The sequence below is a fragment of the Somniosus microcephalus genome, chromosome 14 (assembly GCF_052327205.1).
Source record: "Somniosus microcephalus isolate GS21.2 chromosome 14, FLI_Smic_1.0, whole genome shotgun sequence".
In the NCBI taxonomy this organism is placed as follows: domain Eukaryota; kingdom Metazoa; phylum Chordata; class Chondrichthyes; order Squaliformes; family Somniosidae; genus Somniosus; species Somniosus microcephalus.
Window position 1 is genome coordinate 123,574,946 of NC_141000.1, and position 25,768 is coordinate 123,600,713.

A 25,768-nucleotide genomic window follows, 5' to 3' on the forward strand; every position below is an offset into this window, starting at 1 on the left:
AGCGCTCACATGACCATGCCACTGCAAATCCCTCGGTCAGAGCCCCACCAGAGTCCTCACCCATCTGAGATGGGCGTCTCAGCCCCTGCACAGCTGCAGGAGCAGCAGACTTTTGGCAAACCCGCACAGGTTCGCCACCCCAGAGGACGCCCGCCAAAGGCATCGAGACAGGAGCAGCAAGAAAGTGAGCAAGGGGCCTTCACATCTGCTGAAGCCACAAGAGAAGCACTATGTAGGAGCTCGCGTAAGAGGAAGATAATTAAATTTTTTGAGGCGGTAACAAGGAGGGTAGATGAGGGTACTGTGTTTGATGTAGTGTATATGGACGTTAGCAAGGCTTTTGATACGGTTCCACATGGCAAACTGGTCACGAAGTTAAAAGCCCATGGGATCCAGGGCAAAGTGTCAAGTTGGATTCAAAACTAGCTCGGAGACAGGAAGCAGAGGATAATGGTTGATGGGTGTTTTTGTGACTGGAAGGCTGTTTCCAGTGGGGTTCCGCAGGGTTTTTTGTGGTATATATCAATGATCTAGACTTGAATATAGGGGGTATGATTAAGAAGTTTGCAGATGATACTAAAATCGGCTGTGTGGTTGATACTGAAGAAAGAAGCTGTAGACTGCAGGAAGATACCAATAAATTGGTCAGGTGGGCAGAACAGTGGCAAATGGAATTCAATCCGGAGAAGTGTGAGGTAATGCATTTGGGGAGGGCTAAAAAGAAAAGGGAATACACAATGGCCCAGAGATTCGGGTCTCCACGGGTGAGTACGCACGGGGTACTCACCCGTAAGCCCAATGGAAGTGCCGGTTTCATGCATGCACTGCGCATGCGTGGGAAACCGGAACTTCCATTCCCCTGAAAGAAGGGGTTCAGAAGTCGAACGCGTGCACAGGAGAGGCAGCGCGTGCACATCGAACTTACGTTTTTTTGCAGGTTTTCCCGGGAGGGTAAGTCTCCAGAAGTTAGACATGTAAAAAGCAGGTGCAAGGCCTGCTTTTTACAAGGTAAGTGGTGAATTAATTAAAATTAAAACTTTTTTCACAGGTTTATTATTTTTAAATACTTTAAAGAAAGGTAAGTTTATTTTTAGCCCTGTTAGAAAATGTAATTAATTTTTTCAAAAATTTAAATTATTGTTTAAAATAGTTACTTCATGTAATTTATAGTTTATTTTAAAAATGTGATTTAAAAAAAAAAATTATTTGAAGATTTAGTGATTTTTGGGTCTTATAGTATTTATAGGTTTGACAGGTCTTCCTGTCAAACTTATGAATGAAGCATTCCCTGCTACCATTGGCTCTCCATGGCCCACGTGATCCCAGGGGACGCATCGAATTAACTGCGCCCCTGGGATACGCAAGCACTGCGCGCCGGCAGTTGGAGGAGGCCCAGGATCGGAATCCCAGGCGGGCCCACAGCTCAACGGCCGGCACGCTAGGTAAGTGCCGGTCGGGGGCTTGCACCCGCGGGAAGCCTCCGACCCAAATTTCTGGGCCATTAAATGGTAGGACACTGAGTAGTGTAGAGGAACAAAGGGACCTTGGAGTGCATGTCCACAGATCCCTGAAGGTAGCAGGCCAGGTAGATAAGGTGGTTAAGAAGGCATACGGAATGCTTGCCTTTATTTGCTGTGGCACAGAATACAAGAGCGGGGGGTTATGCTTCAACTGTATAAAACACTAGTTAGGCCTCAGCTAGAGTATTGCGTGCAGTTCTGGTCACCATATTACAGGAAAGATGTGATTGCACTAGAGAGAGTACGGAGGAGATTTACAAGGATGTTGCCGGGAGTAGAGAATCTTAGCTATGAGGAAAGACTGTATAGAAACATAGAAGATAGGAGCAGGAGTAGGCCATTCGGCCCTTCGAGCCTGCTCTGCCATTCAACGAGATCATGGCTGATCATCCAAACCCTAGCACCCGGTCCCTACACCAACAGCCATCCCACCCAAGCCCTATCCCCGTAACCCCGTAACACCACGTATTTAATCCCCCCTGACACTAAGGGACAATTTTTTATCATGGCCAATCAACCTAACCCGCACATCTTTGGACTGTGGGAGGAAACCGGAGCACCCGGAGAAAACCCACACAAACACGGGGAAAATGTGCAAACTCCACACAGACAGTCTCCTGAGGCCGGATTTGAACCTGGGTCCCTGGCGCTGTGAGACAACAGTGCTAACCACTATGCCAAATGTTTTGTATAGGCTGGGTCTGTTTTCCTTGGAACAGAGGAGGCTGAGGAGAGACCTTATTGAGGTGTATAAAATTATGAGGGGCCTAGATAAAGTGGATAGAAAGGACCTATTTCCCTTAGCAGAGGGGTCAAAAACCAGGGGGCACAGATTTAAAGCAATTGGTGGAAGGTTTAAAGGGGATTTGAGGGGAAATTTCTTCACCCAGAGGGTTGTGGGGGTCTGGAACTCACTGCCTGAAAGGGTGGTAGAGGCAGGAACACTAACCACATTTAAAAAGTACTTGGCTGTGCACTTGGTCCGTAGCCCTGCAGGTCAGAGCATCCCAAGAGCTGGGAAGTGGGATTAGACTGGATAGTTCTTTGTTGGCTGGCGCGGACATAATGGGCCGAAATGGCCTCCTTCCGTGCTGTTACGTTCTATGATTCTATAAAGCACAAGTAGTCACAAGGGTAGTCACTTGGGTGCTGTGATGTTTTGTATTTGGACCAGCCATCTTTGTCATTGTATTATAAACAGATTTGATGGCAAACTGTTGAAGTTGTGGCCTGTGTCATTTCGCAAATGGGACTTTCACATTGAGGGCTTAGGGCACCTTGCAATTGTCAGTATGGTGGTCAGAGTGATAGGAATCTGTAGGTTCTTGTCCATTGTCGATGCTCTGGTAAGAAGGTGCGAGACAAAAGTGTTTGATTGTGCAGGCTCACCAAATCTGGCCAAGATGAGTGCTTCCCTTACATCCCGGGCAGCAATGTTGTCGTGCGCTGGCGCCTTCTGGCCTGTGCAGCTTCAGGTGGGTGACTAGCAGCTTGGCGCTCCTGTTGATGCTCCTGCTGTTGGTGCTGCTGTTGTTCAGGGTTCTGCTGCTGCTGCGGCTGGTCTTCGTCTGAATCTGATGTCCAGGAGGAAAGGAATTAAATGGTCGCCATGCTTCTGGTATATGCCTCAGTTGAGGAAGCGCTCAGTCAAGGTGGGGAGAGGGGTTTCCCAGGCGGTCATACTGGAGATGGGTGTCAGGCTCCAAACTTCCACAACAATGAGTAGGCCTGCTAAAAGTTCGCCCAGACCTAAGACAACAAAGTTCTGCCACCTGCAAATGATCATCGGTGAAAACTCCTTTGTAATGGTGGAGCTGCAGCTGTTAGTAAGCAATCCAATTGTGAGGCCGCCAGGATTAACTGGCGTGTTCCAGAGGAGGCATGTAGGATGGGGGAAATGTCTCAAAATCGGAAAGGCCTCTCAAAATGGGATAATAGAGGCAATTAAGTGGTTGTTAAGGGCCTTAAGGACCTATCCCGCCTCTTGGAGGCGGGATGGAAAGGGGGTCAGAAAACACACATTTGGGAAAATTGCTCGGAGGCGGGATGGAGGCGGGATCGGGCCTGCCCGCCCACCCACAATTTTTTGCGATTTTACCACTTCGCACGCCTCCAAACCTGCCTCCTCGTGCTTGGCAAAATCAAGCCTTACGCCTCTATTTATGAAGCCCAGGATCACGGATGTTTTTATAACCGCTTTCTCAACCTGCCCTGCCACCTTCACGATTTGTGCACATATACCCCCAGGTCAACTTTAGAATTGTACTCTTTAGTTTATATTGCCTCTCCTTGTTCTTCCTACCCAAATGTATCACTTTGCACTTTTCTGCATTAAATTTCATCTGCCACGTGTCCGCCCATTCTGCCAGCCTATCTATGTCCTCTTGAGGTCTATCACTATCCTCCTCACTGTTCACTATACTTCCAAGCTCACAGACTGGTCCTATTAACCTGACCACCATCTCCCAGATTGGGACAACTAGCCTAACCACGTCCCAGGCTGGGTCCGTTTTCTGGGCTGCTGTGTCCTCAGGGATAGTGCTGTGATATAAACGAGATCATGTACATGCCTCCAACAACAACAACAACCTGCATTTATATAATCACCTTTAATGTAGTGAAACGTCCCAGGGCGCTTCACAGGAACGTTAGCAAACAACATTTAACACCGAGCCACACAAGGAGGCATTAGGACAGATCTTGATCGAAAAGGTAGGTTTTAAGGAGCGTCTTAAAGGAGGAGAGAGAGATACGGAGAGGTTTAGGAAGGGATTCCAGAGCTTAGGGCCCAGGCAGCTGAAAACATGGCCACCAATGGTGGAGCGATTAAAATAAGAGATATGCAAGAGGCCAGAATTGGAGGAGCGCAGAGATCTCGGAGGGTTGTAGGGCTGAAGGAGGTTACAGAGATAGGGAGGGGCGAGGCCCTGGAGGGATCCAATTGTGTTCCTTGGCAGACAGAAATGGCAGCTGCCGGCAGTGCTTCCTGACGGGACCAGAGTTGCAGTGGGCTTGAAGGGTCAATATGACCTTCACGGGCCAACACTGCGTGGTTTATGGGGTATGGCCCCGATTGGATCATAATGCCTAGGCTAGAACCTTACAACTAGTGAATGCTACAGAAACAGGCATGCAAGTTTATGATGCACTTCCGGCGAAGTTACGGTATCGGAGCGGGAGCAGGTCTGAGGAAATTCCTGGCTATAGCCTTTCTGCGTGTTACCACTGGTCTCTGAAATCGCCCTCAGTATAATCGGGAGGTGTTCAGGACATAGATAGCTGCATCAGATTTCACAACTGGTCAATGAATGGGGCACTCTGCCAATGGTCTAATGGATACCACCCAATATGATGAACCATTTGGAATCTTACAGAACAGAGGGAGGCCATTCAGCCCATCGTGCCTGTGCCGGCTCTTTGAAAGAGCTCTCCAATTAGTCCCACTCCCCCCGCCCCACTCTTCTTCTCCGCCACCCCCCCTGCTCTTTCCCCATAGCCCTGCACATCTTTCCCTTTTTAAGTAGAGATCCAATTCCCTTTTGAATGATACTATTGAATCTTTCAGGCAGCGCAGTCCAGATCACAACAACTCGCAGCGTAAAATAAATTCTCCTCATCTCTCCCGGTACTTTTGCCAATTATCTTAAATCTTTGTCCTCTGGTTACCGCCCCTCCGGTCAGTGGAAACAGTTTCTCCTTATAGCAATATAATATAATTATTTCTTCCTCTATATATTTATAATCCAGAAGGTTTGGGGTTTGTTTCCCATGTGGGTTGATTTAGGTGATCTCAGCTCAGGTAGAATCCCTAATCTAGGGGGCGAGAGAACAGTCAGCGTTCCCACTCCTGACCATTATCTAGTGATCCCAATGGAAAGTTTATCTTCGGCCGTCAGGTTAGAACAGGATTGGACTCCCTGTGATGCCCTCCGCAGTCAAATATCCGCCGACACTCACTGCCCTTTGCTCATTGCTGGGCAATGGCCATTTAGATGAGAAACCAAAGGGTGGTCTGCTCCTTTAGGACTGTAGCCCAATTACAAGAGAAATGCAGGGAACAGCACCAACCGCTGTACATGGCCTTCTTTGATCTCACAAAGGCCTTCGACACTGTCAACCGTGAGGGATTATGGAGTGTCCTCCTCAAATTCGGCTGCCCTCAAAAGTTTGTCACTATCCTCCGCCTGCTTCACGACGACATGCAAGCCCTGATCCTGACCAACGGTTCCACCACTGATCCAATTCACGTACGAACTGGGGTCAAGCAAGGCTGTGTCATCGCACCAACGCTCTTCTCGATCTTCCTTGCTGCAATGCTCCATCTCACCCTCAGTAAGCTCACCACTGGAGTGGAGCTAATTTACAGAACAAACGGGAAACTGTTCAACCTCTGTCGCCTCCAGTCCAGATCCAAGGTCGTCTCATCCTCTGTCATCGAATTACAGTATGCAGACGATGCTTGCGTCTGCGCTCACTCGGAGGTCGAACTCCAAACCATCGTAAACACCTTCACCGAAGCATACGAGAGCATGGGCCTTACACTAAACATCCGTAAGACAAAGGCCCTCTACCAACCTGCCCCCGCCACACAGTGCTGCCCCCCGATTATCAAAATCCACGACAAGGCCTTGGACAACATGGACCACTTCCCATACCTTGGGAGCCTATTGTCAACAAGGGCAGACGTCGACGACGAAGTCCAACACCGCCTTCAGTGTGCCAGTGCAGCCTTCGGTCGCCTGAGGAAGAGAGTGTTTGAAGACCAGGACCTCAAACCCGGCACTAAGCTCATGGTCTACAGGGCAGCAGTGATACCTGCCCTGCTGTATGCATCTCAAAGCACTGGAGAGGTACCACCAACGCTGCCTCCGCAAGACCCTGCAAATCCATTGGAAGGATAGGCGCACCAACGTCAGTGTTCTTCCTCAGACCAACATCCCCAGCATCGAAGCGCCGACCATGCTCAATCAGCTCCGATAGACGGTGTAATGATCAATAACATGTCATTCTATAGTGGGCACTAGGTGGAGCCGTAGAGCTGTGTATAGCTGTATGTATAAGACTACACTACCCAGCTGTATGATATTAAGACTACATTACCCATGAGGCACTAGGCTACCCACAAGGCAACAGTCAAGATGGAAGCCTCTACAGATACTGTACCTAGTCCACATGTGCTCAATAAAGTAACTAGCAAAAGCTAGCTGTGTTCATAATAAGAATGTCTATTTATTAATGAACATAAGATGGTACCAGGGTGGTGAAGATCTGCTGAAAATTGTGAATAGCGACATGGAGAATTTGAAGCCACCAGAGCGTTTGAAACTCACAGGAAACATCGACTACAATTGGCAGATTCTTAAACAACAATTCGAACTCTACATTGCAGCCACCGGATTCGGTACGAAGCCAGACGCAAGGAAGATAGCGTTGCTGCTTACGGTTGCAGGCCCACAGGCGATAGAGGTATTGAATACATTTGTATTTAATCCAGAGGAGAACAGAGAAAAATTAGAAGATGTGCTAAAAAAATTTGATGCACATTGCTCTCCCAAAAAGAATGAGACCTATGAAAGATACATCTTCCGTTCTTGGACACAGCAGCAAAATGAGACTTTTGATAGCTTTATAACTGATCTGAAACTGAAAGCACAGACATGTAATTTCTCTGAGCTCAAAGCATCCATGATTCGTGACCAGATTGTGTTTGGTATTCATGATAAAAAAGTCAGGGAACGCCTGTTGAGAGAAACCGAACTAAATTTGGAAAATGCGGTGAAAATATGCCAAGCCAGCGAGCTAGCTCAAAAGCACGCGAAGACTTTCAGTGAAATCAATAATGATGCGATTGTAATGAGTGATAATGCTGCTGTCGGTGCTGTGTCCTATAAGGGGAAGAAGCATGGGCAGAACAGAAATGAAAAGCAATTGGAGGATGACATTTTTAATTGTAAACGCTGTGGTTACAAACACCAGTTAAGACAATGCCCAGCGTTTGGAAAAATGTGCACAAAGTGTAATGGAAAGAATCACTTTGCCAAACAATACTTTTCAAAAGTACAAACTAAGAAAGGGCAACGAGTTAATGTAATTGAGGACACTGATTTAAGTGAGACATTTTTTGTAGGAATGGTGTCATGTGACAATATCAAAAAGGATACAGAAAATGTGCAGCCCTCAGAAATGGACAATGCTGAACATAAAGTTAATGCAGTAAAAGAGGACAAATAGATCATCCCACTGCAGGTAAATGGAGCATTAGTTGCCTTGAAACTAGACACTGGGGCAAAAGCAAACTTAATCAGTATGAGTGACATTAACAATATGAAAGAAAAGCCCAAAATACAGAAAAAGTCAGTACTACTGAAGGACTATAATGGACAGAAAATAGATAGCTTAGGTGTATGCAGACTTAAAGTGACAGTCAAAGACAAAGTGCATCATCTCATGTTTTCTGTTGTGGCTGAAAGGCTTGATTCACTACTGGGGGACAAAGCTTGTGAGGACTTAGAACTGGTCAAAAGAGTCTACCGTATAAACTGTGCCATAAGCAGACCAGATGACTCGGTGGGTTCTGTAGTGAATAATTTCCAGGATGTGTTCAAAGGATTTGGAGTTCTACCATTCACTTACAAGATCCAGCTAAAGCAGAATGCTCAGCCAGTGGTACATGCTCCACGAAGAGTTCCAGCACCCCTGCGTGACCGGCTCAAGAATGAACTGGACAGAATGACCACACTAGGAGTCATCAGGAAAGTCGAAGAGCCAACAGACTGGGTTAACTCCATGGTATGTGTAAAGAAAAAGAACAATGATCTAAGACTATGCATGGATCCAAAGGACTTAAATGCAAACATAAAACGTGAACACTACCAGATTCCCAAGCGAGAAGAAATCACCAGTGAAATGTCAGGTGCCAGATACTTTACAAAGCTCGATGCCTCACAAGGATTTTGGCAACTAAAACTGGATGAAGAGAGCACCAAATACTGTACCTTCAACACACCATTTGGCAGGTATTGTTTCCTCAGAATGCCTTTCGGGATAATATCTGCATCTGAAATCTTTCATAGAGCGATGGAACACATAATTGAAGGTCTGGAAGGAGTTCGGGTCTATGTTGATGACATCATCATCTGGGGCTCCACACTGAAAGAACACAATGAGAGACTGACTAAAGTGCTACAGAGCATATGCCGGAATGGACTGAAGCTCAACAAAGCCAAGTGTCAGTTTGGCATCCAGGAAGTCACTTTCCTAGGAGATAATCTATCTGGTAAAGGAATAGAGCCAGATATGGAAAAAGTAAACGCTATACTCAAAATGCCCCGACCCACTGACAAAAAAGGAGTGCTACGCATCATGGGGATGATAAACTTCATTGGAAAGTTCATTCCTAACTTGTCAGCCAAGACAGCCTGTCTGCGAGACCTGCTACATAAAACAAATGAGTTCGCATGGACAGAAAGACATGAACAAGAGTGGATAAACCTCAAAACAGTGCTGACAACCACACCTGTACTCACCTTCTTTGACCCAACAAAAAGAATCAAAGTGTCAACGGATGCATCAAAAGATGGCCTAGGTGCGGTCTTGCTACAAGCAGAGGGTGAAGATTGGAAGCCTGTTGCCTATGCCGCCAGGTCTATGACTGATACTGAGTGTCGATACGCCCAGATTGAAAAGGAATGTCTAGGCTTGGTAGTTGGACTAGAAAAGTTTCATGGCTACATATATGGACTTCCCACCTTCACAGTTGAGACAGACCACAGCCCTCTGGTTGCCATCATAAAAAAAAACCTGAATGAGATGTCTCCAAGGATTCAACGACTCATGATGAAGCTGCAAAGATATGACTTTGAACTGATCTACACACCAGGCAAATACATAGTGTTAGCAGATGCACTATCCCGAGCACCCACAATGAGTCATGTGAGCTCTACTGAAGAAGACGTGGATGTTCATGTGAGTATGGTCACTGCTGCGCTGCCCGTGTCAGACACAAAATCAAAGCAAATAGCAGAAGAAACAGTAAAAGATACAGTATTACAAACAGTAATAGAGAACATTCATCATGGTTGGCCAAAAGGTTCCTGTCCAAAATATTTTCACATAAGGTCAGAATTGAGTGTCGCAAGTGGACTATTACTAAAACAAAACAGAATAGTCATTCCACAGGCTCTACGTCAAGACATGCTCAAAAGGATTCATGAGGGACACCTCGGAATTGAAAAATGCAAAAGGAGAGCAAGAGACACTGTTTATTGGCCTGGCATAAATGAGGATATTGAGAACATGATAGGCAAATGTGAGATATGTCAGAAACACCAAAACAAACAAGCAAAGGAACCAATGATAGTAGCTGACATACCAACAGCAGCATGGCAAGAGGTTGGTATGGACCTTTTTCATTTAAATGGTAAAGACTATCTAATAGTGATTGACTACTATTCTAACTATCCTGAGATGGCGCTGCTCTCAAGCACCACAGCAAGCAGTGTCATAATGCATGTGAAATCCATCTTCGCCAGACATGGAATTCCCAGGATTGCCGTTAGCGACAATGATCCGTGCTTCAACTGTAAGGAGTGGCAACAGTTTGCAGCACATTATAACTTTCAGCACATCGCATCCAGTCCTTTGTATGCTCAGTCAAATGGTAAGGCAGAGAAAGGTGTTCAAGTTCTCAAGCAGCTACTGAAGAAAGCGACAGAAAGCAAGTCTGATCCTTATCTCGCCCTGCTGAGCTACCGAGCCTTACCTTTAGACTGTGGTTCTTCACCTGCTGAACTACTAATGGGTCGCAAGTTGCGCACCACGCTACCCTGCTGTGCAAAAGAACAGCAAAGTGAGGAACTGAGACAGCGACTTCAACTGTTAAAGCTGAAACAGAAATCATACTATGACAAGTCATCCAAAACTCTAAAACCATTGGCAAGGGATGATGTTGTCAGGATTGAGGATCCAGATGCATGGAACAGGAAAGCTACAGTTCTTGAGGAAGTAGGACCAAGGTCATACACTGTTAGAACTGAGGAAGGACAGATTCTCAGGAGGAACTGCTGTTCCCTCCTAAAAACACAAGAGACTATTCAAGACCAGATTGATGACAATGCCGCAACTGCATCTTGTCATTCACTGCCAGAACAATCTGATGAAGACACATCAGACTTACCCGTGTTGAGAAGATCCACACATGAAGTAAAAGAGCCTGATAGACTTAATCTTTGAGTACAATGTAAAGCTTTGAAAATGTGTTGACTGTTTTGAAAATGTTTATGTTTATAGAGCACTAACAAAAGTGTTACTGATATTATCTTTATTGTTTTCTTGAAAGTTGATTGATATTGATTTTGTTAAACCTCAAAGAAAGGGGGATGTAATGATCAATAACATGTCATTCTATAGTGGACACTAGGTGGAGCCGTAGAGCTGCGTATAGCTGTATGTATAAGACTACACTACCCAGCTGTATGATATTAAGACTACATTATCCATGAGGCACTAGGCTACCCACAAGGCAACAGTCAAGATGGAAGCCTCTACAGATACTGTACCTAGTCCACATGTGCTCAATAAAGTAACTAGCAAAAGCTAGCTGTGTTCATAATAAGAATGTCTATTTAGTAATGAACATAAGAGACGGGTCACATTGTCCGCATGCCCGATACGAGACTCCCAAAACAAGCGCTCTATTCGGAGCTCCGGCACGGCAAGAGAGCCCCAGGTGGGCAGAGGAAACACTTCAAGGACACCCTTAAAGCCTCCTTGAAAAAGTGTAACATCCCCACCGACACCTGGGAATCCCTGGCCCAAGACCGCACAAAGTGGAGGAGAAGCATCCGGGAAGGCGCCGAACACCTCGAGTCTCTTCACCGGGAGCAAGCAGAAGCCAAGCGCAGGCAACGCAAGGAGCGCACGTCAACCCAAGCACCCCACCCACCCGCCCCTTCAACCACCGTCTGCCCCACCTGTGACAGAGACTGTAGGTCCCGCATTGGACTCATCAGTCACCTGAGAACTCATTTTTAATGTGGAAGCAAGTCATCCTCGGTTCCGAGGGACTGCCTGAGAAGACGAAGAGTACCCCAGCAAGATGGGGTACCCGCAGGAGACAGATCACAAAAAGCTAGTGGACAGGTGCAAAAAATAATTAAAAAGCAAATAGAATGTTTGCCTTTATCTCAAAGGGGTGGAAGTTATGCTACAGTTGTATAAAGCTCTGGTTAGACCCCATCTGGAGTGACTGCATTCAGTTCTGGGCCCCGCACCTCAGGAAGGATATACTGGCCCTGGAGGGGGAGCAGCGCAGATTCACCAGAATGATCCCGGAGCTAAAAGGGTTAAATTACGAGGACAGGCTGCACAGACTGGGCTTGTATTCCCTCGAGTTTAGAAGATTAAGGGGTGATCTCATCGAGGTGTTTAAGATGATTAAAGGAATTGATAGGATAAATCGAGAGAAACTATTTCCTCTGGTGGGGGGAGTCCAGAACAAGGGGGCAAAACCTTAAAATTAGAGCTAGGCCGTTCAGGGGTGATGTCAGGAAGCACTTCTTCACACAAAGGGTGGTGGAAATCTGGAACTCTCTCCCCCAAAAAGCTGCTGCAGCTGGGGGGTCAATTGAAAATTTCAAAACTGAGATTGAAAGATTTATGGTAGGCAAAAGGGTATTAAGGGTTATGGAATAAAGGTGGCTAGATGGAGTTAAGACACAAATCAACCCTAATCTAACTGAATGGCGGAACAGGATTGAGGGGCTGAACGGCCGCCCCCTCTTCCTATGCAGTGTATTAAATTTATACAGCGTCCTATCTGCACAACCAATCACCCTCCAATGAGTACAAGGCAATTCCCTGAAAAATAAGCACCTTTGAGAAACCTCCGGGTGGATGAGCGTCATGGCATCGCACACTGATTTACTCCGGGGGGCACTCTTTAGGGAGCAGGACACATCGGTCTGTAGGTCTTCGGATCTCTTCAGCTGTTTCCCATAGTAACTCTGAGGCCAAAGAGAAAATAGAATTAATTCTGGGGTTATTTTATGCTTAGTGATCCTGGCTGGTAAATAGTAAAGCTCCCTCTACACTGTCCCATCAAACACTCCCAGGGCAGGTACAGCACGGGTTATATACAGAGTAAAGCTCCCTCTACACTGTCCCATCAAAAACTCCCAGGGCAGGTACAGCACGGGTTAGGTACAGAGTAAAGCTCCCCCTACACTGTCCCATCAAACACTCCCAGGGCAGGTACAGCACGGGTTAGGTACAGAGTAAAGCTCCCTCTACACTGTCCCATCAAAAACTCCCAGGGCAGGTACAGCACGGGTTAGGTACAGAGTAAAGCTCCCTCTACACTGTCCCATCAAAAACTCCCAGGGCAGGTACAGCACGGGTTAGATACAGAGTAAAGCTCCCTCTACACTGTCCCATCAAAAACTCCCAGGGCAGGTACAGCACGGGTTAGGTACAGAGTAAAGCTCCCCCTACACTGTCCCATCAAACACTCCCAGGGCAGGTACAGCACGGGTTAGATACAGAGTAAAGCTCCCTCTACACCGTCCCATCAAACACTCCCAGGGCAGGTACAGCACGGGTTAGATACAGAGTAAAGCTCCCTCTACACTGTCCCATCAAACACTCCCAGGGCAGGTACAGCACGGGTTAGGTACAGAGTAAAGCTCCCTCTACACTGTCCCATCAAAAACTCCCAGGGCAGGTACAGCACGGGTTAGGTACAGAGTAAAGCTCCCTCTACACTGTCCCATCAAAAACTCCCAGGGCAGGTACAGCACGGGTTAGGTACAGAGTAAAGCTCCCTCTACACTGTCCCATCAAACACTCCCAGGGCAGGTACAGCACGGGTTAGGTACGGAGTAAAGCTCCCTCTACACTGTCCCATCAAACACTCCCAGGGCAGGTACAGCACGGGTTAGGTACATAGTAAAGCTCCCTCTACACTGTCCCATCAAACACTCCCGGGGCAGGTACAGCATGGGTTAGATACAGAGTAAAGCTCCCTCTACACTGTCCCATCAAACACTCCCAGGGCAGGTACAGCACGGGTTAGGTACGGAGTAAAGCTCCCTCTACACTGTCCCATCAAACACTCCCAGGGCAGGTACAGCATGGGTTAGATACAGAGTAAAGCTCCCTCTACACTGTCCCATCAAACACTCCCAGGGCAGGTACAGCATGGGTTAGATACAGAGTAAAGCTCCCTCTACACTGTCCCATCAAACACTCCCAGGGCAGGTACAGCACGGGTTAGGTACGGAGTAAAGCTCCCTCTACACTGTCCCATCAAACACTCCCAGGGCAGGTACAGCATGGGTTAGATACAGAGTAAAGCTCCCCCTACACTGTCCCATCAAAAACTCCCAGGGCAGGTACAGCACGGGTTAGGTACGGAGTAAAGCTCCCTCTACACTGTCCCATCAAACACTCCCAGGGCAGGTACAGCATGGGTTAGATACAGAGTAAAGCTCCCTCTACACTGTCCCATCAAACACTCCCAGGGCAGGTACAGCATGGGTTAGATACAGAGTAAAGCTCCCTCTACACTGTCCCATCAAACACTCCCAGGGCAGGTACAGCACGGGTTAGATACAGAGTAAAGCTCCCTCTACACTGTCCCATCAAACACTTCCAGGGCAGGTACAGCACGGGTTAGATACAGAGTAAAGCTCCCTCTACACTGTCCCATCAAACACTCCCAAGGCAGGTTCAGTACGGGTTAGATACAGAGTAAAGCTCCCTCTACACTGTCCCATCAAACACTCCCAGAGCAGGTACAGCACGGGTTAGATACAGAGTAAAGCTCCCTCTACACTGTCCCATCAAACACTCCCAGAGCAGGTACAGCACGGGTTAGATATAGAGTAAAGCTCCCTCTACACTGCCCCATCAAACACTCCCAGGGCTGTTACAGCACGGGTTAGATACAGAGTAAAGCTCCCTCTACACTGTCCCATCAAACACTCCCAAGGCAGGTTCAGCACGGGTTAGATACAGAGTAAAGCTCCCTCTACACTGTCCCATCAAACACTCCCAGAGCAGGTACAGCACGGGTTAGATACAGAGTAAAGCTCCCTCTACACTGTCCCATCAAACACTCCCAGGGCAGGTACAGCACAGGTTAGATACAGAGTAAAGCTCCCTCTACACTGTCCCATCAAACACTCCCAGGGCAGGTACAGCACAGGTTAGATACAGAGTAAAGCTCCCTCTACACTGTCCCATCAAACACTCCCAGGGCAGATACAGCACGGGTTATGTGGTGTATGTAACCTGTTCCACCTTAAGAGAACTACCTTAAGAGATGTACTACTTTCTCTTGGCTGCTGTATACTGTAATACCGGTGGTGACCACACCGGTATATAAACGTTGTGCAGGGATTTGCTGGGCAGTTCAGCCCTGACCTCCGAATAGTAAAGACCTGTTAAAGTTATTCTTGTGGTCTGTGTCCAGTGATTTATAATAAGCATAACTGGGACACACAGACTTAACAGTGGCGACGAGTCCGATCTTACCCTGCGGCAGTTTTACATCCAAGGCAGCTTCGTCCTCAGAACGGGTGTCGAGAAGAGGCATCCGCCCTCATCATCCTGCTGAGCACCATCGCACGGGAGGCATCGAGAACCCAGGTTAAAAAGAAAAATTCTGACCACGAAGCCCTCCATCAGCGACAGGCAGTGATCATCCCTTCCACCACGGTGGTGGGTAAGCCGATCAGCGACACGAGCAGAAAGTCGGCCGCGTTGACTGTGGAGTGGGGGAGGGAAAACGGAGGAAAAAGGGCGGAGAACTCGACCACGGCCGGTGAAAAGGGCCGGGCTGCAATCGAGGCCGAGAGGCACAGCGACTGGGGCAGCTTAAGGCACGAGAGCCGCGGAGAACTCAAACGCAGCTGGTGTAAAGGACCAGGCTGCATGCGGGGCTGAGAGGCACAACAGCAGGGGAAGCGTGAATGCCCACGGGAACCACGGGGGAGTAAAAGCAGCATCGGGGAATTGAGAACCGCTGGGGAGGCAAGAACGGCAGCAGCACGGCAATCGCCATTGCAGCCAGCGGGGGAAGAAGACAAGCGCGGGAAGCCGCCATTTTGAGAAAAAGAAAAATTTAAAAACTTGCAAGGATGCCTAAACATGGGAACATTAATACCTTTGATAGCGATATCGAAGATTGGACCACGTATGTAGAACGCATGGAAGTTTATTGTAAAGCAAATAAGGTACCAGATGATGAGAAAGCACTAACCTTATTAAGCTCAATGGGTGCGAAGACATACGGGCTATTGAAGCACCTTCTATCACCAGATAAACCGGCGGATCAGACTTTCGCGAATATTGTTACTGTCCTGAAAAATCATTTAAACCCCACGCCGCTGATGATAGCGGAATGATTTAAATTTTACAGAAGAACGCAGCTGAAAGATGAAAGCAACGCTGAATTTTTAATTGAACTGCGTAAGCTATCAAAGTACTGTCAGTTTGGAACAGGACTAGCAGATGCGCTGAGAGATAAATTTGTGTGTGGATTGTTAAAAGAAGGAACACAAAAGCGACTGCTTGAGGAGAATGATCTTACGCTTGATAAAGCTGTCACTACTGCAGCATTGCACGAAGCCGCAGAGAGAGGCACTGCGGAAATGCAGCTACGGTCACCGGAACTCAGCACCAATCAAATGGTCTTGGGTACAGTAAAATGTTATCGTTTTGGAAAGACAACGCACGATCAGAACCAGTGCTGGTTCAAAAATCAGGAATGCAGAAAATGTGGCAGGCTTGGTCACATAGCTAAAGTATGCCGGTCAGGAAAGAAGACCAGCAACAAAAAGTCACCGCAGGAAAAGTACAGAAAGGTACACAAAGTGACAGAGAACAGTTCGAACGAACAGAAGTCAAATTCAGACTCCAGCAGTAATGAACTGGGTAGTCTAAGAGTACACAATGTTGGTAATGAAGCAGACCTCCAAACAATCTGGGTCACACTTCAGATAGCAGGGGTCCAAGTGAAGATGGAATTGGACACTGGATCGGCATTGACGGTCATGAATAAGCAAGATTACAAAAGGTTATTCCCATATATTCCCCTACGGGATACGGAGATTGTATTGAAAACATACACGGGGCAAAGAGTATACCCCATCGGGAAGATAGAGGTAAAGGTGGTCCACAAGGGCAAAGAAAGCCGAGGAATGGACTTATATGTGCTACCTGAGGGAGGTCCACCACTACTGGGACGGGAGTGGATTAGGAAAATAAATATGGACTGGCATTCCATAAAAGCACTAACGGTAGATTCCGGTAAAAAAGATGTCAAACCTAAACGATTGTCCAGAATATTGGACGATGCTAAAGAGGTGTTCCAACAGGGACTGGGAACACTGAGAGGAATTACGGCAAACATCAAGGTTGAAGAACATGCAAACCCGAAATTTTTCAAAGCCAGACCGGTACCTTATGCGATACGACCTGCTGTGGAAGCTGAGCTGGAAGGGCTAGAACGTTCAGGAGTACTGTCTAAGGTAGACTGGAGTGAGTGGGCCACGCCCATTGTCCCCGTCATGAAGCGTTCATCGAGCAACAAGCCGGGGGAACCGGGGAAGGTTCGCATCTGTGGAGATTTCAAGATCACTGTTAATCCGGTGCTTCACACGGTGCAGTATCCGCTTCCGCGGATTGAGGATATCTTCGCTTCGTTGTCTGGCGGGAAACACTTCACCAAGATAGACCTGGCGCAGGCGTACTTACAGATGGAAGTTGAGGAAGAGTCACGCCAGTATCTCACGATCAACACGCATAGAGGCTTGTACCGGTATAATAGACTGGTTTTTGGAGCGGCATCGGCTCCAGCAATTTGGCAGAGGGCCATGGAGCAGGTATTACAGGGAATTCCAGGCACACAATGTTACCTGGACGATATTCTGATTACAGGAGATGATGGCGAGGAACACCTTGCAAATTTGGAACTGGTGCTCACCAGATTGAAAGAATATGGACTTCGAGTTAATCGCCAGAAATGTGAGTTCTTTCAGAAGCGGATCTCGTACTGTGGTCATGTCATTGACCAGGAGGGGCTTCATAAGTCTCCTGACAAGATCGAAGCTGTTGTGAAGGCTCCCGCTCCGGATAATGTATCCCAGTTGAGGTCGTTCCTAGGGTTGATTAACTATTACCATAAGTTTCTGCCAAATTTATCCATGGTGCTGCACCCGCTGAACGCTCTTTTGCAGAAGGGAGTACCATGGAAGTGGAGCGAGGACTGTAAGAGGGCCTTTCGCAAAAGCAAGGCATTGATCACCTCAGAGGAAGTGTTGGCTCACTTCAACCCAACGCTGCCTATTCGTTTGGCTTGTGATGCTTCTCCATATGGTATTGGGGCAGTACTCTCACACAAGTTGCCAAATGGCCTGGAGAGGCCAGTTGCGTTCGCATCCAGATCATTGACCTCCGCTGAGCGCAACTATGCTCAGATAGATAGGGAGGCTCTCAGCCTTGTGTGGGGAGTAAAGAAGTTTAATCTTTACCTGCAGGGCCAAAAGTTTACGCTTCTGACAGACCACCAGCCGTTGGTATCCATTTTTAACCCTAAGAAGGGTGTTTCGGTGATGACAGCACAGAGACTCCAGAGATGGTCCCTTTTCCTAGGGGCACATCAATATCAGATCGAATTCAAAGGTACAAAGCAGCATGGTAATGCTGATGGGCTGTGGCGCCTGCCACTACCTACAGAGGAGGAGGCACCGACGGTTGACCCTGTTGAGTTATTTCACTCGACCATCATCGAATGTTTACCAGTCACCAATGCAAGTATTGAAAGAGAAACCAGGAACGACCCGACACTGTCCCGGGTCTACGAAGCGACAGTGAAGGGATGGCCAGCACATGGTGATCCACTGTTACCGGCATTCTCAGCAAGACGAGAACAGCTGTCCGTCTGTCAAGGAACATTGATGTATGGAACAAGGGTGATTATTCCTCCTAAGTTAAGAGAGAGAGTTCTAAAGGAACTGCATGAAGGTCATCTGGGGGGAGTCAAGATGAAAAGCCTTGCTAGGGCTTATGTGTGGTGGCCGGGTATCGACCAACAGATAGAGGATCTGACGAAAAGCTGCTCAGGGAGCCAAAAAGTGCAAAATGCACCTCCGATTGCACCGCTGCATCCATGGGAATGGCCTTCAACCCCATGGCAACGTGTACATATTGACTTTGCTTGTCCATTCATGGACTCCATGTTTTTAATTGCGGTGGACGCACATTCTAAATGGCCAGAAGTGATTAAGATGACTACCACTACCTCGGAAAAGACGATCGCGGTGTTAAGAACGATATTTGCAAGAAATGGATTGCCAGAACAAATATGTTCAGACAACGGACCGCAGTTCGTGTCAGAAGAATTCCAGAAATTCATGAAGAAGAATGGGGTGAAACATTATACCTCTGCCCCATATCATCCGGCTACAAACGGGTTGGCCGAGAGATTTGTACAAACGTTCAAAAAAGCAATAAAGGCCATGAGCGAAGATCAGATTCCACTACAACACAAGGTGGACAAATTCCTACTGGCATATCGAAACGCCACTCATGCAGTGACAAACCAAAGTCCTGCCATGATGTTCTATAACAGGAGGTTGCGGTCCAGGTTGGACTTGTTAAAACCAAATGTGCGGAGGGAAGTTGAAAACAAACAGTTCCAGCATATAAATAACAAGACCACTCGGAGTTTCGAAATAGGACAACCAGTGTTAGCCCGGGACTATAAAAACGAGAAATGGCAATCTGGAACAATTCGGGCCAGACAAGGACCGCTGATGTACACGGTAGATATTGGTGAAAATGTAATACGGCGTCATGCTGACCAACTGGTAGAATCGAGAACAAGGGTCGAACCCAGGGTTACGGCAGAGACAACCGTGGAAGAAGTTAGTGAACCTGAAGCATCTACCTCAGAAGTGAATGTACCTGAGGATGACGTCCAATCCATAAGAGATCAACTAGATGAGTCACCCCAGCAACGAGAATCAGAGACCCCTGAAAGGCGTTATCCAACTCGAATCAGGAGGCCTCCTCAGAGACTGAATCTTTGAACTGTTTTGCATGAAGTTGTATGTATATATATCTATATGTTATTATGTTATGTTAAATGGGGATATAACTGTTAAGCTAAAAAGGGAGGATTGTGGTGTATGTAACCTGTTCCACCTTAAGAGAACTACCTTAAGAGATGTACTACTTTCTCTTGGCTGCTGTATACTGTAATACCGGTGGTGACCACACCGGTATATAAACGTTGTGTAGGGATTTGCTGGGCAGTTCAGCCCTGACCTCCGAATAGTAAAGACCTGTTAAAGTTATTCTTGTGGTCTGTGTCCAGTGATTTATAATAAGCATAACTGGGACACACAGACTTAACAGGTTAGATGCAGAGTAAAGCTCCCTCTACACTGTCCCATCAAACACTCCCAGAGCAGGTACAGCACGGGTTAGATACAGAGTAAAGCTCCCTCTACACTGTCCCATCAAACACTCCCAGAGCATTGCTAGTACTGTCAGCCGTGTTTCAGTGGGTAACACTCTCGCCTCTGAGTCAGAAAGTTGTGGGTTCACAGTCCCACTCCAGAGACTAAATCACAAAAATCTAGACTGACACTCTCGTGCCATACTGAGGGAGTACTGCACTGTCGTAGGTGCCGTCTTTCGGATGAGACGTTAAACCAGGGTCCCCGTCTGCTCTCTCAGGTGGACGTAAGAGATTCTATGGCACTTTTCGAAGAAGAGCAAGCAGTGGAGTTCTCCCCGGTGTCCTGGGCCAATATTTATCCCTCAACCAATATCACTAAAACAGATTATCTGGTCATTGTCACATTGCTGTCTGTGGGAGCTTGCTGTGTGCAAATTAGCTGCCACGTTTCCTACACTGACTCCACTTCAAAAAGTACTTAATTGGCTGTAAAGCACTATGGGACGTCCCGAGGTTGTGAAAGGTGCTGTAGAAAGGCAAGTGTTTCTAGCAGAGATCTTACTTGCTTCTGCATAAATCACTGGTTAGGCCTTAGCTGGAGTATTGTGTCCAATTCTGGCACCACTTTAGGAAGGATGTCAAGGCCTTGTAGAGGGTGCGGAGGAGATTTACTAGAATGGTACCAGGGATGAGGGACTTCAGTTACGTGGAGAGACTGGAGAAGCTGGGATTGTTCTCCTTAGAGCAGAGAAGGTTGAGAGGAGATTTAATAGAGGTGTTCAAAATTATAAGAGGTTTTCATTGAATAAATGAGGAGACACTGCTTCCAGTGGCAGGAGGGTCGGTAACCAGAGGACACTGATTTAAGATAATTGGCAAAAGAACCAGAGGGGAGATGAGAATTTTTTTACGCAGCGAGTTGTTGTGATCTGGAACGCGCTGCCTGAAAGGGCGGTGGAAGCAGATTCAATAGTGACTTTCAGAAGAGAATTGGAGAAATACTTGAAGGAAAAAAATTTGCAGGGCTACGGGGAAAGAGCAGGGAGGAGTGGGACTAATTGGAGAGCTCTACCAAAGAGCCGGCACAGGCACGATGGGTCGAATGGCCTCCTTCTGTGCTGTATAATTCTCTGAAGCATCTGGAAGCAAATATAACAGCTGCAAGTGGAGTTTAAACGGCAGACTCTTCCAGGCTGTTCTATGAACAGGAGGAGGCCATTTAGCCCTTCGAGCCTGTTCCGCCATTCAGTGAGATCATGGCTGATCTGTGACCTAACTCCATATACCCGCCTTTGGCCCATATCCCTTAATACCTCTGGTTAACAGAAAGCTATCAATCTCAGATTTAAAATTAACAATTGATCTAGCATCATTTGCCATTTGCGGAAGAGAGCTCCAAACGTCTACCACCCTTTCTGTGTAGAAGTGTTTCCTAATTTCACTCCTGAAATGTCTGGCTCTAATTTTTAGACTATGCCCCCAAGTCCTAGAATCCCCAACCAGCGGAAACAGTTTCTCTCTATCTACCATATCTGTTCCCCATAATATCCTGGAAACTTCGATCAGATCACCCCATAACCTTCTAAATTCTAGGGAATACAACGCTAATTTGAGTAATCTCTCCTCATAACTTAACCCTTGGAGTCCGGGTATCATTCTGGTAAACCTGTGCTGCACTCCCTCCAAGGCCAATATACCCTTCCTAAGGTGTGGTGCCCAGTGTGGTAAACCACTGTTTTTGTTGTTCACCGTTGTTGTTGTTGTTGCACACTGTTGTATCTATGCATGCCTCAACTGGCTCCGCCCCTGGCTCCACCCACAGGCCCAGGTATAAAGGTGACTGCTCTGCAGCCCCCTGCCTTCTTGGAACCCAGTCAACCACGAGAGGCATGCTCTGTTCTTTGCTAATAAAAGCCTTTTAGTTACTCTCCTAACAAATGTTGGCACCAAACGCTGAGCAGCAGGCTGCTGCACCAAACGCTGAGCAGCTGGCGCTGCAGCAAACGACGGCACCAAACGCTGAACAGCAGGCGCTGCTGCATGCCCTCAGACCAACATGCCTGGACCTAGACCCTCAAGAGGCGGGTTCGTCTACCAAGTTCGCACAATGGCTGCGGTGCTTCGAAGCTTACCTGGAAGCCTCAGCCGTGACACTAGATGGAAACAAACTAAAAATCCTGGCCTCCAAGGTGGGCCACCAAGTCTACACGCTCATCCAGGATGCGACTACATACACGGTGGCTATCGATCTGCTAAAAGGACAATACAGACGCCCGGTAAATACGGTTTATGCCAGACACCTCCTGAGATCCCGCAAACAGCAGTCCGGGGAATCGGTGGAGGCAATCCTACGGGCACTACAGATACTCGGCCGAGCCTGCGATTGTAAAGAGGTATCGGCCGCGACACACACGGAGGGACTTATCCGAGATGCTTTCATTGCGGGCCTCAAATCCGACTACTCCCGGCAGAGACTGCTGGAGAAGGGCGAAATCGACCTGAAGAAGGCAGTGTCCCTCACGCTCTCGCTAGACGCGGCCCACCGGAATATGGACGCATTCTCCCCTAACCGCTCCGCACCGTGGACGCCGCAACCTTGGGTCATGGGACCGCCACCCCCGGCACCAACTGCTGCAGCAATGTCCAAGGGCCCGAAATGTTACTTTTGTGGCCAGGCAAAACACCCCAGAGCACGCTGCCCGGCGAAAAACGCTACCTGCTCTGGCTGCGGGAAGAAAGGACACTACGTCAGCGCCTGCAAAGGTAAAACCGCTAACGCCAGCAGCGCCGCGTGTGAACCGTGGGGGCAGCCATCTTGTCCGCCATCTTGGACACCTCCAGCCGCGTGGGGATCGGGATCATGGGCGCAGCCATTTTGTCCGCCATCTTGGACGCCTCCAACTCCAATCGCGGGTGACCCGGACTCAACCACCGCCTCGTCTGACGACCACAGCGACTCGCTCGACCATACGCTGGCCTCCGTGACGCTGGACCAATCTCTCCCTCACCAACTGTCCAGGTCCATGATGGATATTACGGTAAACGGCCGCGCCACTACCTGCCTTTTCGACAGCGGGAGCACGGAGAGCTTTATCCACCCCGACACGATGCGCAGTTACTCTCTCCCGGTCCTGCCAACGCGCCATCGGATCTCTATGGCTTCCAAATCCCATTCAGCAGACGTCGGTGGCTACTGTGTAGTGACCCTTTCAGTAAGGAGCACAGAGTACAAAAATTTTAAACTTCTTGTCCTGCCCCATCTCTGCGCTGCCGTTCTACTGGGGTTGGATTTTCAGTGCCACCTTAAAAGTGTCACATTAGCGTACGGTGGACCCCTCCCCCCACTCACAGTCTGCAGCCAGCAGCTTTTAAATCGCCCGCCGCGCACCATTTGCAGCCTCTCCACGCTTAAAGTCCCCCCCCCATTGTTCGCTAACCTCACCCGCGACTGTAAGCCGATCGCTACCAAAAGCAGGCGGTACAGTGCCGGGGATAGGAGCTTCATTAAATCCAAAGTAGCAAGACTCCTGAAGGAAGGGATTATTGAGGGTAGCACTAGCCCATGGCGAGCACAAGTGGTGGTAGTGAAGACTGGCGAAAAACAGCGCCTAGTTATTGACTACAGCCAGACGATCAATCGCTACACCCAGTTAGATGCATACCCACTCCCCCGCATATCTGACATGGTCAATCAGATAGCACAATACCAGGTGTTATCGACGATTGATCTGAAGTCAGCATACCACCAGCTCCCCATCAGGGCTGAGGACCGCCAGTACACAGCTTTTGAAGCTGACGGTCGTCTCTACCACTTCCTCCGAGTCCCCTTCGGCGTCACCAACGGGGTTTCGGTCTTCCAAAGGGAGATGGACCGAATGGTTGACCAGAACGCGCTGCAGGCCACCTTCCCCTATCTAGACAACGTCACCATCTGCGGCCACGACCAGCAGGACCATGACGTTAACCTAGAGAAATTCCTCCGTACGGCCCAGCGGCTGAATCTAACATACAACAAGGACAATGTATGTTTCGCACCACGCGCCTCGCCATTCTTGGCTGCGTAGTGGAGAACGGAGTCATCGGCCCCGACCCCGACAGAATGCGCCCCCTTATGGAGCTCCCCCTCCCCCACTGCCAAAAAGCACTGAAGAGATGCCTAGGGTTTTTCTCTTACTATGCTCAGTGGGTGCCCAACTATGCGGACAAAGCCAGACCCCTCATCAAGTCCACCTCCTTCCCCCTGACAGCAGAGGCATGTGCAGCCTTCACTCTCATAAAAAAAGATATTGCGAAGGCCACAATGCACGCAGTGGATGAGTCCATTCCTTTCCAAGTGGAGAGCGACGCATCCGACTTTGCCCTAGCTGCAACCCTTAACCAGGCGGGGAGACCCGTGGCCTTTTTCTCAAGGACCCTCCAGGGCCCCGAGATTCGACACTCCTCTGTCGAAAAGGAGGCCCAGGCCATTGTGGAAGCGGTGCGACATTGGAGGCATTACCTGGCCGGAAAACGATTTACCCTGCTCACTGACCAGCGTTCAGTAGCTTTTATGTTTAATAATAATCAGAGGGGCAAAATCAAGAACGACAAGATCTTGAGGTGGAGAATTGAACTCTCCACCTACAATTACGATATCTTGTACCGGCCCAGGAAACTCAATGAGCCCCCAGATGCCCTATCACGTGGTACATGCGCCAACGCGCAGGTCGATAGACTGCAGACCCTCCACAATGACCTCTGCCACCCGGGGGTCACCAGGTTCTTCCATTTCATCAAATCCCGTAACCTGCCCTACTCCATCGAGGAGGTCAGGACCATGACCAGGAACTGCCAAATCTGTGCCGAGTGCAAACCGCATTTTTATAGGCCAGACAGAGCAAGCCTAATCAAGGCCACTCGCCCCTTCGAGCGCCTGAGCGTCGATTTTAAAGGGCCCCTCCCCTCCTCTGACCGCAACGTGTACTTCCTCAACATAATTGATGAGTACTCCCGTTTCCCGTTTGCCATCCCGTGCCCGGACATGACCAGTACTACGGTCATTAAATGTCTGAATGACCTTTTCGCCTTGTTCGGCTTCCCTAGCTATATCCATAGCGACCGGGCCTCATCCTTTATGAGCGACGAACTCCGTCAGTACCTGCTCACGAGAGGAATTGCTACAAGCAGAACCACCAGCTACAACCCCCGGGGGAACGGCCAGGTGGAAAGAGAGAACGCGACGGTTTGGAAGGCCGTCCTCTTAAACTTAAAATCTAAGGGCCTTCCGACCTCTCGCTGGCAGGAGGTCCTCCCTGCGGCGCTCCACTCCATTCGGTCACTGCTTTGTACGGCCACCAATGCCACCCCCCATGAAAAAATGTTCACTTTCCCCAGGAAGTCCACGTCGGGGACCTCGCTGCCGACATGGCTGACGTCTCCACGACCCGTCCTACTGCGGAAGCACGTGAGGTCCCATAAAACGGACCCCCTGGTCGAGAGGGTGAGCCTCCTCCACGCCAACCCCCAGTATGCTTACGTGGCGTACTCGGACGGGCGGGAGGACACAGTCTCCATACGAGACCTCGCACCTTCGGGTGCCCCTGAAACACTACCATTGCGGGAGGACACAGTCTCCATACGAGACCTCGCACCTTCGGGTGCCCCTGAAACACTACCATTGCCATCCACCACTACCCACAACCCAACCCCGGTAGACGGCATACCGCAGTCCCAGGACCCGGCATTGACCACCCAACCACTCAATGAGACGCCAGATTCAACGTTGGATGCTGCACCATCACCG

The 25,768-nt window shown here is 48.6% G+C and overlaps 1 protein-coding gene across 3 annotated transcripts in view; it reads right to left on the reverse strand.

Moving 5' to 3' along the window:
- LOC147107892 (arsenite methyltransferase) overlaps positions 1-25,768 on the reverse strand; it is a 76,492-nt gene that overhangs the window by 41,686 nt on the left and 9,038 nt on the right. For all 3 annotated transcript variants that reach the window (XM_086007274.1, XM_086007273.1, XM_086007272.1), the window contains exon 2: positions 12,393-12,523. In XM_086007274.1, coding sequence (XP_085863400.1) covers positions 12,393-12,523 — 131 coding nt within the window. The remainder of the gene's footprint in view (positions 1-12,392; positions 12,524-25,768) is intronic.